Source organism: Chrysochloris asiatica, unplaced genomic scaffold (genome assembly GCF_000296735.1).
Source record: "Chrysochloris asiatica unplaced genomic scaffold, ChrAsi1.0 scaffold00119, whole genome shotgun sequence".
NCBI lineage: Eukaryota > Metazoa > Chordata > Mammalia > Afrosoricida > Chrysochloridae > Chrysochloris > Chrysochloris asiatica.
The window spans coordinates 8,248,457-8,262,849 of NW_006408637.1; the positions used below are offsets into that span (position 1 = coordinate 8,248,457).

The 14,393-nt window shown below is 41.3% G+C and overlaps 1 protein-coding gene across 1 annotated transcript in view; it reads right to left on the reverse strand.

Moving 5' to 3' along the window:
- LOC102816376 (mitogen-activated protein kinase kinase kinase MLK4-like) overlaps positions 1–14,393 on the reverse strand; it is a 122,702-nt gene that overhangs the window by 28,322 nt on the left and 79,987 nt on the right. Inside the window, exon 6 of the mRNA XM_006868590.1 lies at positions 3,393–3,515. Coding sequence (XP_006868652.1) covers positions 3,393–3,515 — 123 coding nt within the window. The remainder of the gene's footprint in view (positions 1–3,392; positions 3,516–14,393) is intronic.

A 14,393-nucleotide genomic window follows, 5' to 3' on the forward strand; every position in this document is an offset into this window, starting at 1 on the left:
CCTGTGTATTCCATCTGGTGAGGTCCACGTGTTTAGTTGTCTTGCATGTTGTTGGAGAAAAAAAGGTATTTACAATAATAACTTATTGGTCTTACAAAATGCTGTCATGTGATCTCCAGTTTTGTTTCTATCATCAAGGCTTTATTTTCCAACTACTTACTCTTCCTCTTTGTTTCTACCTTGCATCCCAAGTGAATGTGTGATCAGCTCAAGATTGAAGAACTTGAAAGAATTCCATTTCTTCATCATTGGCTTTGGTGGTTGGTGTATAAATCTGAATGACACTGATAACTATTCTTGTAGGCATAGAAATTTTATCCTACCACAGATGCTGTTGTACTTCAAGACAGATTTTGAAATGCTCTTTTTGATGATGAAGGCAATGCCATACCTCTAGCATGTGTCATTCCCAGAATAGTAAATCATGTGATTATCCAACTTAAGATGGTCAATGCCTGTCCATTTCAGCTCAGCAATGGCTACGATGTGAATCGTTAGCGGTTGCATTTCTGACAACTTCTGATTTTCCTAGATTCATACGTCATATTTCCACATTCTGTTTATAAATGCATAGCTGTCTCTTCTCCCTTTGTATCGCGCCCCATCAGCAAATGAAGGTTCCAAAAGCTTTACTCCATCGCATCACAAATGTCAGTTCTACTTTGAGGAGGGAGAAAGTTCTTCCTCATATGTATTTTGAGTGCCTTCCACCTGAGGAAGTCATCTTCCAGCACTGTATCAGATGATGTCTCACTGCTTTTCATTGGTTTTCTGGGGATAATTCCTCAGAAGTAAACCGTCTAGTCATTCTTCCTAGTCTGTTTATAGTCTGGGAAACTCTGCTAACATCTACCCACCATGGGTAACCCTGCTAGTATTTGCAACGTAAGTGGCACAGCTTCAAGAATCACAGCAACACGCAAACCCCCACAGTATGAGAAACTGAAAGACATATGAAGCCACAAAGATTACAGCCTAGGAAATCCTTTGGGGTAGCTCTACTCTGTAGTGGGGCCTCTATGAAGTCAAAAATCAATTCAACAGTACACAAAAACAACAAAGTTTTACTCAGTGTCTAACTGAAACTGCCAAGCAAATTAGTTAGATGTCTTTTCTTCACAAGACTGAATGCTCATTTTAAAGTTGGCTGCAGTAGCAAACCAACAAGGGCTTCCCAGAAATTCAAGCTGGATGCAGAATAGAATATGAAGTAAGGGATATCATTCCTGACATCTGAAGGATATTGGCATAAAGCAAGGGTACCAAAAAAGATGATTACTTATGTTTTATTTACTATGTAAAGACATTTGCCTATGTGGATCCTAACAAACTACAGATAACATTGTGAAGAGTGGGAATTCTAGAACATTTAATTGTGCTCATGCAGAACCTGCACACAGGCCAAGAGACAGTAATTCTAGCAAAACAAGTGGATATTGCACGGTTTTCAATCAGGAACGGTGTGCTTCAAGGTTGTAGCCTTTCACCATTACTCATTCAATCTATATGGCATCTTGGTGTATAAGCTGTAGGATAAGCACTGGACTGCTAACCAAATGATTGGGGTTTCAAACCCACCAGCCACTCCTGGGAAACATCATACAGTGCCACTATGAGTCAGAAGCAACTCGACGGCACTTAACAACAACAAATTCCATCTGTCTGCTGAGCAAATAAACCAAGAATCTGGACTATATGGAGAAGAACATGGCATCAGGATTGAAGGAAGGTTCATGACAACCTACAATATACAGATGACATAACCTTACTTGATTAAAACACAGGGGATCTGATGATGATCAAAGACTACAGCCTTCAGTATGGATTAGCACTCAACATAAAGAAAGCAAATACCCTCACAACTGGACCAATAAACAACATCAGATGAATGGAAAAGTATTGAAATTGACAAGAATTTCATTTTACTTGGAGCCACAATCAACACTCACTGAACCAGCAGTAAAGAAATCAAAAGCCATATGGCACCAGGCAAATTTGCCCCAAAGACCTCTCAAAGGTGTTGAAAGGCAAAGATGTCATTTTAAGGATTAAGGGTGTACCTGGCCCAAGTCATAGTGCTTTTTAACAGTCTCTTATGCACGTGACAACTGGACAGTGAAAAAAACAGGCAGAAGAACTGATCTATTTGAATCATAGCGTTGGTGAAGAATACTGGAAGTACCACGGATGGCCAGAAGAACAAACACATCTATCTGGGAGGATGCACAGTCAGAATGCTCCTTAGACGTGAGGAGGGTGAGACTTTGGACATGGTATCAGGAAGCCAAGTCCCTGGAAAAGGACAGGAAAGAGGGTCCGTGAAAAAGAGGAACATCCTTAAGGAGACAGATTGGGCACAGTGGCTACAAGAGTGGCCTCAAGCTGAACAAAAACTGTGAGGATGTTGTAGCACCAGGAGGTTTCTCTTTCTATTGTACATATTGGGCTGCGATGAGTTGGAACTGATTCAAAGGCACCTATCAACAACATCATTTTCTTCACAAGACTAAATACTCATTCGAAAACCAAAATACTACATAGTACTTTGTGGTATTAGGTTGATAAAATCTAAAACAGAACAAATTTTTAAAAAATTTGTCTCAAAAAAACAAGGGAAACCGGAAGTGATCATGAATTCATTTGCTGTTTCAAAATCTTTATAAATATGATACTGGCATGATTAGACTAATCTTACTCTGCATGAAGGAGCACCAATGGTACAGTGGGTTAAGTACTGGGCTGCTAACTGAAAGGTCAGTTCGAACCCACCAGTCATGGGAGGAAGAGGAGGCTGTTTGCTTCTGTCAAGACGTACAGTTTCAGAAACCCTAAGGAGCAATGCTACTCGGTCCTATGAGGGGATTTCAAAAACTTCCTGGAAAAACTCCATTCTCTTTTATTTTTCCACAAACTTTTTGAAGCTCCTTGGTATATAGGGCCATTATGAGTTGGAGGTGAGTAGATGGTTTAGTTTTATGGGTTTCATAACATAAGAAACACTGAGTGGAGCAAATGGTTAAGTAACTGGCTACTAAGCAAAAGGTTGGTGGTTCAAGTCCACTCTGGGGCACCTCAGTAGTTCTGGCGATCTACTTCAGAAAAATCAGTCTTGAGAAATCAGTCTTTCTCAACCCAGAACCTGGTGGGGCATGGTTCTATTCCGACGCACACAGGACCATCATGACTGGGAGTCCATTTGACAGCTCTTGGCTGCTCCTGTTTGTTTGTTAAGGACCTAAAGCTACATGTCATTGCCTAGATACTTGTAACGTCTCTGAAATTGCACATACTTACTTATAACCTACGATAAGAAGCATGCTAGAGTTGAATGGGAATCGAGTAAACATCAGAAATGAAGGTGAAAGCCTGTCAAAGCCGGAGGAGAGACTTACACTGTATGGCTCGGAGGCGGGGGATTCTCGTTGGGCTGCTCGGTGGGCTAGAGCTGTTACTATGCAGACTTCTCCGTTTCTCCAGGTTGGGAGAAGCCTGCACAGTAATTTTGTGCTGAAAATCTGTTGGATGAAAGAAGAAAAAAAAAAAAAAAAAAGGATTGAGATTTCACAGCTTAAGTTATTGTCATATTCATGTCTTTAGCATCAAAGCAAAAGTTGCAAGATGGTAAATATGAAGTCTATTTCAAAGCAGGACTGTGAATGGGTTCATTCTAGACAATGATCCCCCAGTGGTTCTTAACTGGTCTTACGTACACACGTTACTATACATAAGGGAATCTTGTTAAAATATAGATTCTGATTCAATATTATCAGGTGGAAAGGCAAATTCTCAGCAGCGGGTCAAACCAGAATCGCCTGATTTGAAGCCCTGCTTTCTTACTTTAGTGTATCTTCCATTCAAGGTTCAAGGTGTATTAGAGCTTATATTGTAAATCAGTTGGTTTGTGGGAAACTGTAGTTTACATCAGGTGTCCTAATCTCTTTTGAGTCTTGATATAAATTCAGACACCAGCTGAGTTCTTTCTGACCACTAACCCAACATTGTGATGCTCACACCTCCAGGCAAATACAGGGGGAGGCAGGTTTGCATTCAGGCTTGCACAAAGAACCAGGGAACTTACCTGGGCTTGTCCTTGATGATTTGCCAAAATGAACCACGTATCTAATTTAAAAGTCAGGGTGCTAAGTCAAACTCCACCCACAGTGTAGCAGGTAGTGAAAGCTCCACGGCCAATCCTGTAAGCTTTTTGAACATGCACTGGTGTAGGTGTCCCCATCATGGTTTTAGCCCCGGTTCTGTACTCCCACCTGTGACTGCGATGAACTGACCTGCCACCAATCCTGGTCTCGTGATAACTCAGTTTTCATTTCATGTATAGTTAGTCCGGTGGCCACGAGTCTGTGGGCTGCATTGCGGTCTCTGTACTGAGTACATGCTCAGGTTTCCCTCATCCAGAATGACTGTCTTTGCCTTGTCTCTATCCCTGGTTAAGGCTTACTAAGAGTCTCTGTAGACTATGAATCTTGGGTTTCTCCCCAAGTGCAAAGTGCCCTGGTGTGGTGTAGTGGGATAAAGCACTAGACCACAAGGTTGCTGCGTTGAACCACAAGGTCAGCAGTTCAAACTCACCAGCCGCTCCTTGAAAACCCTATACAGACTCACCATGAGTCGGAACCGACTCGACAGCACTTAACAATAACAACAGCAACAAAGACAAAACATAATATTTCAGAGTTTATGATATGCTAGATATAGTGAGACACTTGCACACACACAGAGAAAATAAAGTTTTACTTCAACTTAATAATCTTCTGGGGAGACAGTTATTTATAAAACAATAATAACAAAATTGAAGAAGGAGGTCCTGGTTTTAAATGACTTCTGGTCTGTCACTAACAAACTAGGTGTCTCACAGAAGGACACAGACTTTCTGAGTCTCTTTCCTCACCTGTTAAAAGTAAACAAGATCTCTCATAGTTGTGATGACTACAATGTTGTTGTGAAGTGCTGTGGAGTCGGTCCTGGCTCATAGTGATGCTACATAGGGTTTCCAAGGAGCAACTGGTGGGTTTGAACTGTTTATCTTTTGGTTCACAGTCCAGTGCTGATCCTACATTGCCACACCAGGAGTCCAATAGAAAGTGTCAATTAAAAGCATTCTGGGGTCAAAGTATTCTACAAATGTTACTTACACATATACAGACTAGTTCACCATCAGTCTGTCACAATGAGATGCCTGGGTGTTACTATGATGCTGAAAACAACGCCACCAGCATGTTAACTTATGATGGATAAGTTTCAGTAGAGCTTTAAGATTAAGCAAACCAGGAAGAATGCCCTGGCAATCTCCTACCTAGAATTGGCCCAAAACAGCAGAGCACTGCTCAACTCTGTTACCTTGGACATATTATCCATAGGAATCAGTGTGTTTCGCTAAGCCAAGAACAAAAGAGAGTTGGCAGACCTTTGGTGATTGGTGACATGGGCAGGCACAGTAAGCAAAGTGATGGACTTAAAACCGCCAGCAATTGTGATGATGTAGGACACTGTGTTTGCCATGAGTCAGAGTTGACTTGACAGCAGTTACTACATGCCACGGTGATATCCTCTCACCGTACTGACTTAATCTGTATGCTGAGCAAGTCATCAGAGAAGCTGGATGATATCAAGTACAGCATAGCATCAGGATTAGAGGAAGATCCCTTAACGACCTGAGATATGCAGATGACACAACCTTGTCTGCTGAGAGCAAAGAGGACTTAAAACACTTACTGATGGAGATCAAAGACCATAGCCTTCAGGGTGAACTGCAACTCAATGCAAAGAAAACTACATTACTCACAACTGGATGACTAAATAACACTGTGACAAATGGAGAAAAGGGTGAACTTGCCGAGGACTTCATTTTGCTTGGATCCACCATCAACACTCATGGAAGCAGTAGTCAAGTAGTCAGTGGGAAACTTTGCTGCATGAGGACCTCTTTAAAATATTAAAGAGCAAAGATGCCAGTATGAGGACCAAGTGCGCCTTATGTTTTCATGGTGTTTTCAACAGCCTCACTCACACGCATGTGAAAGTTGGACGATGCATAAGAAAGACTGTACAAGAATTGATGCATTTGAGCTATGGTGTTGGAGGAGAATATTGAAAGTATCATGGAATGTCAAAGAACAAACCAATCTGTGTTGGAAGAAATACAGCTAGAAAACTCCTCAGAAGCCAGGATGGCAACATTTCATCTTTTATGCTTCAGAAATATTCTCAGGAGAGATATCTGAAATATTATCTGGGAAAGGACAGTGGAGGGTCAACAAAAAAGAGAAGGACCCCCAAAGAGATGGATTAGCACAGTGGAGGGTGGAGGGTCAGTGCTTGGGACAGTGGAGGGTCAACAAAAAAGAGAAGGACCCCCAAAGAGATGGATTAGCACAGGGACAGAAGCAATGGGCAGAAGCAAAACAGCAATTCTGCGGCTTGCACGGTATTTGGCTCTCTTGTGCATGAGCTGCAACTGACTTAAACAACTACACTGATATCTACCTAACCATCAAGCTCAGCATTTTTCAAGCTGAAAGAACTGAAGAAAAAATTCAAGTCTCGACTTGCAATATTGAAGGATTCTACTGAGGTACTGCAAGATAAGCACTGGACTGGTAACGGCAAGGTTGGCAGTTCAAACCCACAAGCCACTTTTGGACACAGGGTCACTATGAGTTGGAACTACTCGATGGGACACTACAACAAACAAAACTGAGTGAGTCAGTAAACATCAAATGAAGTTGGAAGGGATACACACAGTTACTGTATCCAAGAGAATTGGTTGATGTTCAATCATTTCAAATGGTACCATAGGATAAAGAACTGATGATACTGAAGAAAGAAGTCCAGGCTGCACTGAAGACACTGGCCAAAAATAAGGCACCAGAAATTGATGGTTTATGAACTGAAATCTTTCAACAAACTCATGCATCACTGAAGTTGTTCACTCATCTAATACCAAGAAATTTGGAAGGCAGCTAATTGACCAACCAATTGGAAGAGATCCATATTTGTGGCCATTCCATAGAAAGCTGACCCAACAGAATGAGGAATTCATCGAACAATATCATTAATATCATGTACAAGTAAAATATTGCTGAAGATAATTAAAAAACAGCTGCAACGGTCCATGGACAGGGAGTTACCAGAAGTTCACGTCGGATTCAGAAACGGAGGTGAAGTAGGGATGTCATTGCTGATATCAGATGGATCTTGGCTGAAAGCAGAAAATACTGGAAGGAAGTTTACCTGTGCTTTTTTGGTGATATTGATGACAAAGATATTTGTGTGGATCAGAACAAACTATCGATAACATTGTGAGCAACGGTTATTCCAGATTATTGAACTGTGCTCATGAGGAAACTATACATAGACCAAGAAGCAGTCATTGCCACAAAATATGGTAATAGTGAATGGTTTAAAATTAAGAAAGGTATGCACCACGGCTGTATCCTTTCACCATACTTATCCAATCTGTATGGCATTAGGGGTGGAGGAAAACACATTAACAATTACAATATGGCAAACCTCGCTTGCTGAAAGTAAAGAGGACTTGAAATACTGAAGAAGATAAACCACCATGCAGTACGGATTGCACTCTTTAAAAAAATTTTTATTGTGAATTAAGTGAAGGTTTACAGACAAGATCATCCGTTTTACAGTCAATAAATCCTACGCTTCATTTCATCTCAATCATTGCAATTCCCTCCATGCAACAACAGTTATCCCACTTCCTCCCTGCAGTTCCTAGTTCCATTTATTCCATCTTCAGATCCCTTCTCAACTGTGTCCTTAGGAAAATGCTGCCCTTTTGATCTGGAATGACTGAGTGCTCCATCATTCATAATAAGCATACCGCAGTAGTGGTGTGGCTCCCCCTGTGGACCTACCTACTGCTTGGCTGAACGTTGAGCCGTGAGGGTGAGTTCTTTTCCAGACCTCAAGGGTGGTCACGGCCTATAGTCTCAGGTTCCTCCAGTCTCTTCTTTCTAACCAGTAAGCTCAATCTCTCTGGTGTTTTGTTGTTTTTTTTTTTTAAATAATTTTGAGTTTTGTTCCACATATTCCACCGCTCTGTCCGGGACCTTCCAATGTGATCCCTTTCAGAGCCATTGGTAGTGATAACTGGGTACTAACTAGCTCTTCTGGTCCCACAGTGCTGGTGACTGATGTTCACATGGTCTATCGGTCCACTGGACTAAGTGATTCCAAGCATCTTCAATTCTCAACACTTTTCTTTCTTCTGCCCATGGAGAGACCAATAGCTGCACCTTAGACAGCTGCTCATGAGCTTTTACTATCCCAGATGCTAATCACCAGCGTCAGATGTAGAACATTGTCACTGAGGACTATGCTATGCCAATTGACCATGGTGTCCCCTGAGACTATGGTCCTGAGCCCCCAGGTTCAGATATTCATTGTTGAATAATATCTAAGAAGTTTTCATTATTTTGCCCACTGTATGCTCCACCACATTCATAGCTGTGTTTACAGAAAAGGTAAGTACTCATGTACCAATATCTTCTTTCAAACTAATATAGCTATGGGAAATATAAATATATATGTATATATATATATTCCATTTTGTCTTCCATATCCATTCAGCATGTGTCTTGGTCCGTGTATCTACTTGCAGAACACTGTTGTTCCAAGGTTGTGTATACATCACTATTTACTTTCATCTCCTTTAGCTCTGTATACCTCCCTGTGTCTCCACCATTCTTCTGCCAACCTCTCTCGTCTTGTTTATTGCCCTTCCCTTTCTTGTATGTTGGCCACTCCATCACCCGAGTTAACATGTGTCTACCCTCTAGGCAGTGAACTACTATCCCTTCCCTCCCAAACCATAAAAGAATATTTCTTTTTGTCTCTTTCAAATTTTTATACATTTGTGGAACATTTAAATATAGATATGTCCCCCTCTTTCTTCCTTACCATTCAGTCTAAATCTCAATCCCTATAGCTACACAAAGAACACTGTTGTCCCAAGGTTGTGTAGATATCACGATGTACATCTAGCCCCTTTAGCCCATGCATACCTCTTTATGTCCTCACCGATCTTCATTTTTCTTCTGCCACCCTCCCTCTTCTTGTAGGTTGCCCTCCCCTTTACCTAAGCTCTCTCCTCCTTGCAACCCCTAGAAACCATCAAAAATGTTTCTTTTTAGTTGGGAAACCTTTTTTTACACTTTTACAATAATGGTCTCATACAATATTGGTTCTTTTGTGACTAATTTCACTCAACATAATGTGCTCCAGGTTCATCCAAGTTATGAGGTGTTTCACAGATTCGTCATTATTCTTCAATGTTGTATAGTATTCCATTGTGCGTATGACCCTGTGTTTATTCATCCTTCTATTGTTAGGCACTTGAGCTGTCTTCATCTTTTTGCTATTGTAAATACTGCTGCGATGAACATCACTGTGCATGTATCTACTCATGTTAGGGCTCATATTTCTTGTGGATCTATACATCAAGTAAAGGGATTGCTGGGTCAAGAGGCATTTCTATTTCCAACTTTCTGAGGAAGTGCCATGCAGTTCTCCAGAGTAGTTGAACCATTTTACAGTCCCACCAGCAATGTAGGAAGGTCGCAGTTACTCCGCACCCTCACTAGCATTTGTTATTTGAACTTGGCTATTAATGCTGGTAAGAGATCTTGTTTTGGTATTAATTTGCAACTCTTTAATGGCTAATGATCACGACCATTTCTTGGTATGTTTGTTCGCTGGCTAGATGTCTTCCTTGGCGAAGTGTCTGTTTATGTCCTGTGCCCATTTTACCTGGGTCGTTTGTATTTTTCTTGTAGAGATGCTGTAGTTTCCGGTAACTTGTAGATATTAGTCCCTTTTCTGATATGTTGTTGCAAAGAAATTTTTTCCCAGTCTGTGGCCTCTGTTTTCACACTTTCGGTGAAATCTTTTTTGTTGTTCTTTTTGTTTTATTGTGAATTATGTGATAGTTTACATGGGAGAACATTAGTTTTACATTCATCCTATTGTATATCGTTTAATTGCCATGGTGACAATCCCCTCCATGCATAATCAACCAACCAAATGGTATATACTACAATACAAGCCAGCCCCCTCGGTCATCAACACACAGCCCCTCTACCTCTCTGGGTCTAAAGTCCCCAGACACTCCATCTCTCCACATTATTGTCTCTGTCTCCATCTCTGGCGACACTGCTTCTCTGGGTAGAGTCCCGCTCTCTACTCTTCTCCCTTGATGGTCCCAGGGACCTCAACTCCTAGAATGCAAAGTTAATCACTCCCCTCCTTGCTATAAAACATCTTTACATTTCCAACCCTCACAATCAGGCCTGACAACAATTATTCACTATTGCATCACAAGAGACCTATCCCCATGTCCTTTCATCAGCCCTGCCTAGACAGACTGGATACTACTCAGTGGAGATTCTACCTTACTCCATGGCCTCTGGATCTAGATTCCCTCTTGAAAGCTTGTAAGCCAGTCACTTCATGCCTTTGTAGCTCCCCCATTTTGGGTAGCCAATGTCCAAGTTGCCCATCCCTGTCTACCCTGTGTATGGAGGGGGTGGGAATGATCCTCACTGTAAAGATTTGTTCCCTCTTTTGAGTGAATGCTTCCATAGGTGTAGGTCAAGTTCATCAAATTGTATCAGATTACTCTTTTTTTCCTCGTCTTTCTTCTTCTAGTTGAGCTCTGATCATCCAGTTGTTGAAGCCAGGTCGAGTGGGTATTATCTGCAAGTGTGGGTGTACTTATGCATATGCCCTCTCTTCTTATCAGGTGGATGCTTCACTCTCCACTCCAGTCCTCTGTGGCTATGTCACTGACTCTGAGCCCAAGAGTCCCCAGGTCTTGCCATGCTGCTGCCAACCAGGTCTTCACCTGGGTTCACAGTAGTCTACTGCATGTTGTAGGGCTTAGCTCTCAGCTTCATTGCTGTTTTTCTCTCACTTCCCCTTATCGGTAACGAACGTGGTCACCAATCAGAGCGTGTATTCCTACTGAGTCTTAGTCATGGAAGGAGGTTTGCTCTAAGGGGACCCAGCCACTTGCCTTGATGTCTCCTGAGTCGGTGAAATCTTTTGATGCACGTAACTTCCTAAAATTTAAGAGGTTCCAGTCATCTAGTTTGCCTTCTACTGCTTGTGTGTTGTTTGTAATGTTTGATAGTGTATTTATGCAATGTATTGCTGTTGTTGTTAAATGACACTGACTCGGTTCTGAGTCATAGTGATACTGTATAGGGTTTCCGAGGAGCTGCTGGTGGATTTGAACAGCGGACCTTGTGGTTCACAGTCTAGTGCTGATCCACAACACCACGCAAGAAACCCATGCCACGTATTGCTATTGTTGTTAAGTAACGTCGACTCAGTTCTGACCCACAGCGACCCTGTATAGGGTTCCCAGGGTGCAGCTGGTGAGCTTGAACTACCGATCTTGTGATTCAAACTGACTTTGCAGTTTAGTACATTAATCCACAGCACTAGAGCCCCTAAATTTGTCCCCATTTTTTCACTGCTGATCTATATAGTTCTAGGTTTTGCATTTAGGCCTTTAATCCATATTGAGTTTGTTTTTGTCTATGGTGTGAGATTTGCTTCATTCTTCTGCAAATCAACTTCTAGTTTTGCTAGCACCATTTGTGGAAGACACAATCTCTTCCCCATTTAATGTATCTGGCCCTTTGTCAATGATTGGTTGACTATATGTGGCTGGATTTACGTCTGAGTTCTCAATTCTGTTCCATTGATCTAGATATCTTTCATTGTACCAGTACCAGGCTGTTTTGATCACTGTGGTTGTGTACTAATTTGTCAGATCAGTGAGTGAGAGGGCTCCAATTTGCTCTTCTGCTTAAGCAGTGCTTTGCTTATCCTAGGTCTCTTTCCTCTCCATATAAAGTTCATGGTCATTTTTTCAATCTCTTTAAAGAATGATGCTGGGATCTGGACTTATATTGACTTATAGCTATAGATTGCTTTGGGTAGCACTGACATTATCACAATGTTAACTTTTCCTATCTGTGAGCATGGTATATTCTTCCATTTGGCTTTTTGTAGCAGTGCTTTATAGTTTTGTTTGTACTGGGTTTTCTTTCTTTGATTAGTTTTATTTCTCCTGGTGTGACACCATACGAAAAGCACTGGACCACAAGGTCAGTTTGAACCAGGAAGTAAACATTCAAACTCACCAACCACTTCTCAGAAACCACATTTGTTGTTGTTGTTAGGTGCCACCGAGTCGGTACCGACTCATAGTGACCTTATGCACAGCAGAACGAAACACTGCCCGATCTTCGGCCAAACTCACAATGTTGCCACGTTTGAGTCCACTGATGCTGCTACTTGCCAATCCATCTTGTTAGGGGGTCTTCCTCTTTTTCTCTCACCCTCCACTTTACCAAACATGATATCCTTCTCCAGCAACTGGTCCCTCCTGACAACATGGCCGAAGTATGAGAGACAAAGTTTGGCCATCCTGGCTTCCGAGGAGCATTCTGGCTGCACTTCTTTACACAAGGATCTGTTGGTTCTTTTGGCAGCCCATGGCACTTTCAATATTCTCCTCCAACACCGTAACTCAAATGCATCAATTCTTCTATAGTCGTTTTGCTCGCTGTCCAACTTTCACATGCATATGAGTTTATCAAAAATACCATGGCAAGGGTCAGGCACACTTTAGTCCTCAAACTGACATCTTTGCTCTTCAACACTTTAAAGAAGTCTTGTGCAGCAGAGTTACCTACTGCAATATTTTGTTTGATATCTTGACCGCTGCTTCCATGAGTGTTGATAGTGGATCCAAGCAAAATGAAGTTTTTGACAACTTCAATCTTTTCTCCATTTATATGGACGTTGTTTATTGGAACAGTGGTGAGGATTTTTGCTTTCTTGACATTGAAGGATACCAATATCGAAGGCTGTGCTCTTTGATCTTCATCAGTAAGTACTTTTAAGTCCTCTTCGCTTTCACAAGCAAGGTTGTATCATCTGCATATCAACAGGTTGTTAATGAGTCTTCCTCCAAATTTCATGCTACATATTTCTTCATATAATCCAATTTCTCTGATTATTTGCTCAGCATGCAGACTGAATGAGTATGGTGAAAGAATACAATCCTGACACACACTTTTCCTAATTTTATATCCTACAATGTTCCCTTGTTCTGTTTGAACAACTAACTGCCTCTTGATCTATGTACAGGTTCCTCGCGAGCGCAATGAAGTGTTCCGGAGTACTCATACTTCACAATGTTGTCCATAGCTTGTCATGATCCACATAACTGAAAGTCTTTTCATAGTCAATAAAGCACAGGTAAACATCTCTCTGGTATTCTCTGCTTTTAGCCAAGATCTGTCTGATGTCAGCAATGATATCCCTCATTCCATGTCCTCTTCTGAATCTGGCTTAAAGCTCTGGAAGGTCTTTGTCAATGTACTGTTGCTGCTGCTTTTGTATTACCTTTAGTAAAACTTTACTCACATGGGATATCAATGATATTGTCAGATGATTTCTGCATTCTGTTCGGTCACCTTTCTTTGGAATGGGCACAAATATGGATCTCTTCCAATCAGTCGACCAGATAGTTGTCTTCCAAATTTCTTGGAAAAAATGAGTGAGTGTGCTGCCTCACTTTCTTGAAAAGATTTCAATTTGTATTACATCAATCCCTGGTGCCTTGTTCTTTGCCAGTTCCTTTATGCACTTTGGACTTCATCCTTCAGTATCTTTGGTTCTTGATCATATGCTACCTCTTGAAATGACTGATCATTTCTTTTTGGCACAATCGTTCTGTGTATCGCTTCCATCTTCTTTTGATGCTTTCTACATCATTCAATATTTTACCCAGAGAATCCCTCAATACTTGAAGCGGAGGTTTGAATTTTTCTTCAGTTCCCTCAGCCTAAGAAATGCTGGGTATGTTCTTCCCTTTCGGTTTCCTAACTCCAATTCTTTGCACATTTCATCGTAATATTTGATTTTGCCTTCTCGAGCTGACCTTTGAAATGTTCTGTTCAGCTCTTGTACCTCCTCACTGCTTCCATTTGCTTTAGCATCTCAATGCTGGAGAGCAAGTTTCAGAATCTCTTCTGACATCCATTTTGGTCTTTTCCCTCTTTCCTGTCTTCTTAAGGACCTTTTGCTTTCTTCCTGTAAGATGTTGTCAGTGCCATCCCACAATCTTCTGGTCTTTGGTCTTTAGTGCCTAATGCATCAAATCTGTTCTGCAGGTGATCTCTCTAAGTTTGGGTGAGATATACTATAGGTCATATTTTGGCTTTCGTAGACTTGTTTTCATTTTCTTCAGCTTCAGTCTGAATTTGCATATGAGCAATTGATGGTCTTGTGCAGCAGATTTGCTCAATGCAATATGTCATTTGATTTCTTGACTGCTGCTT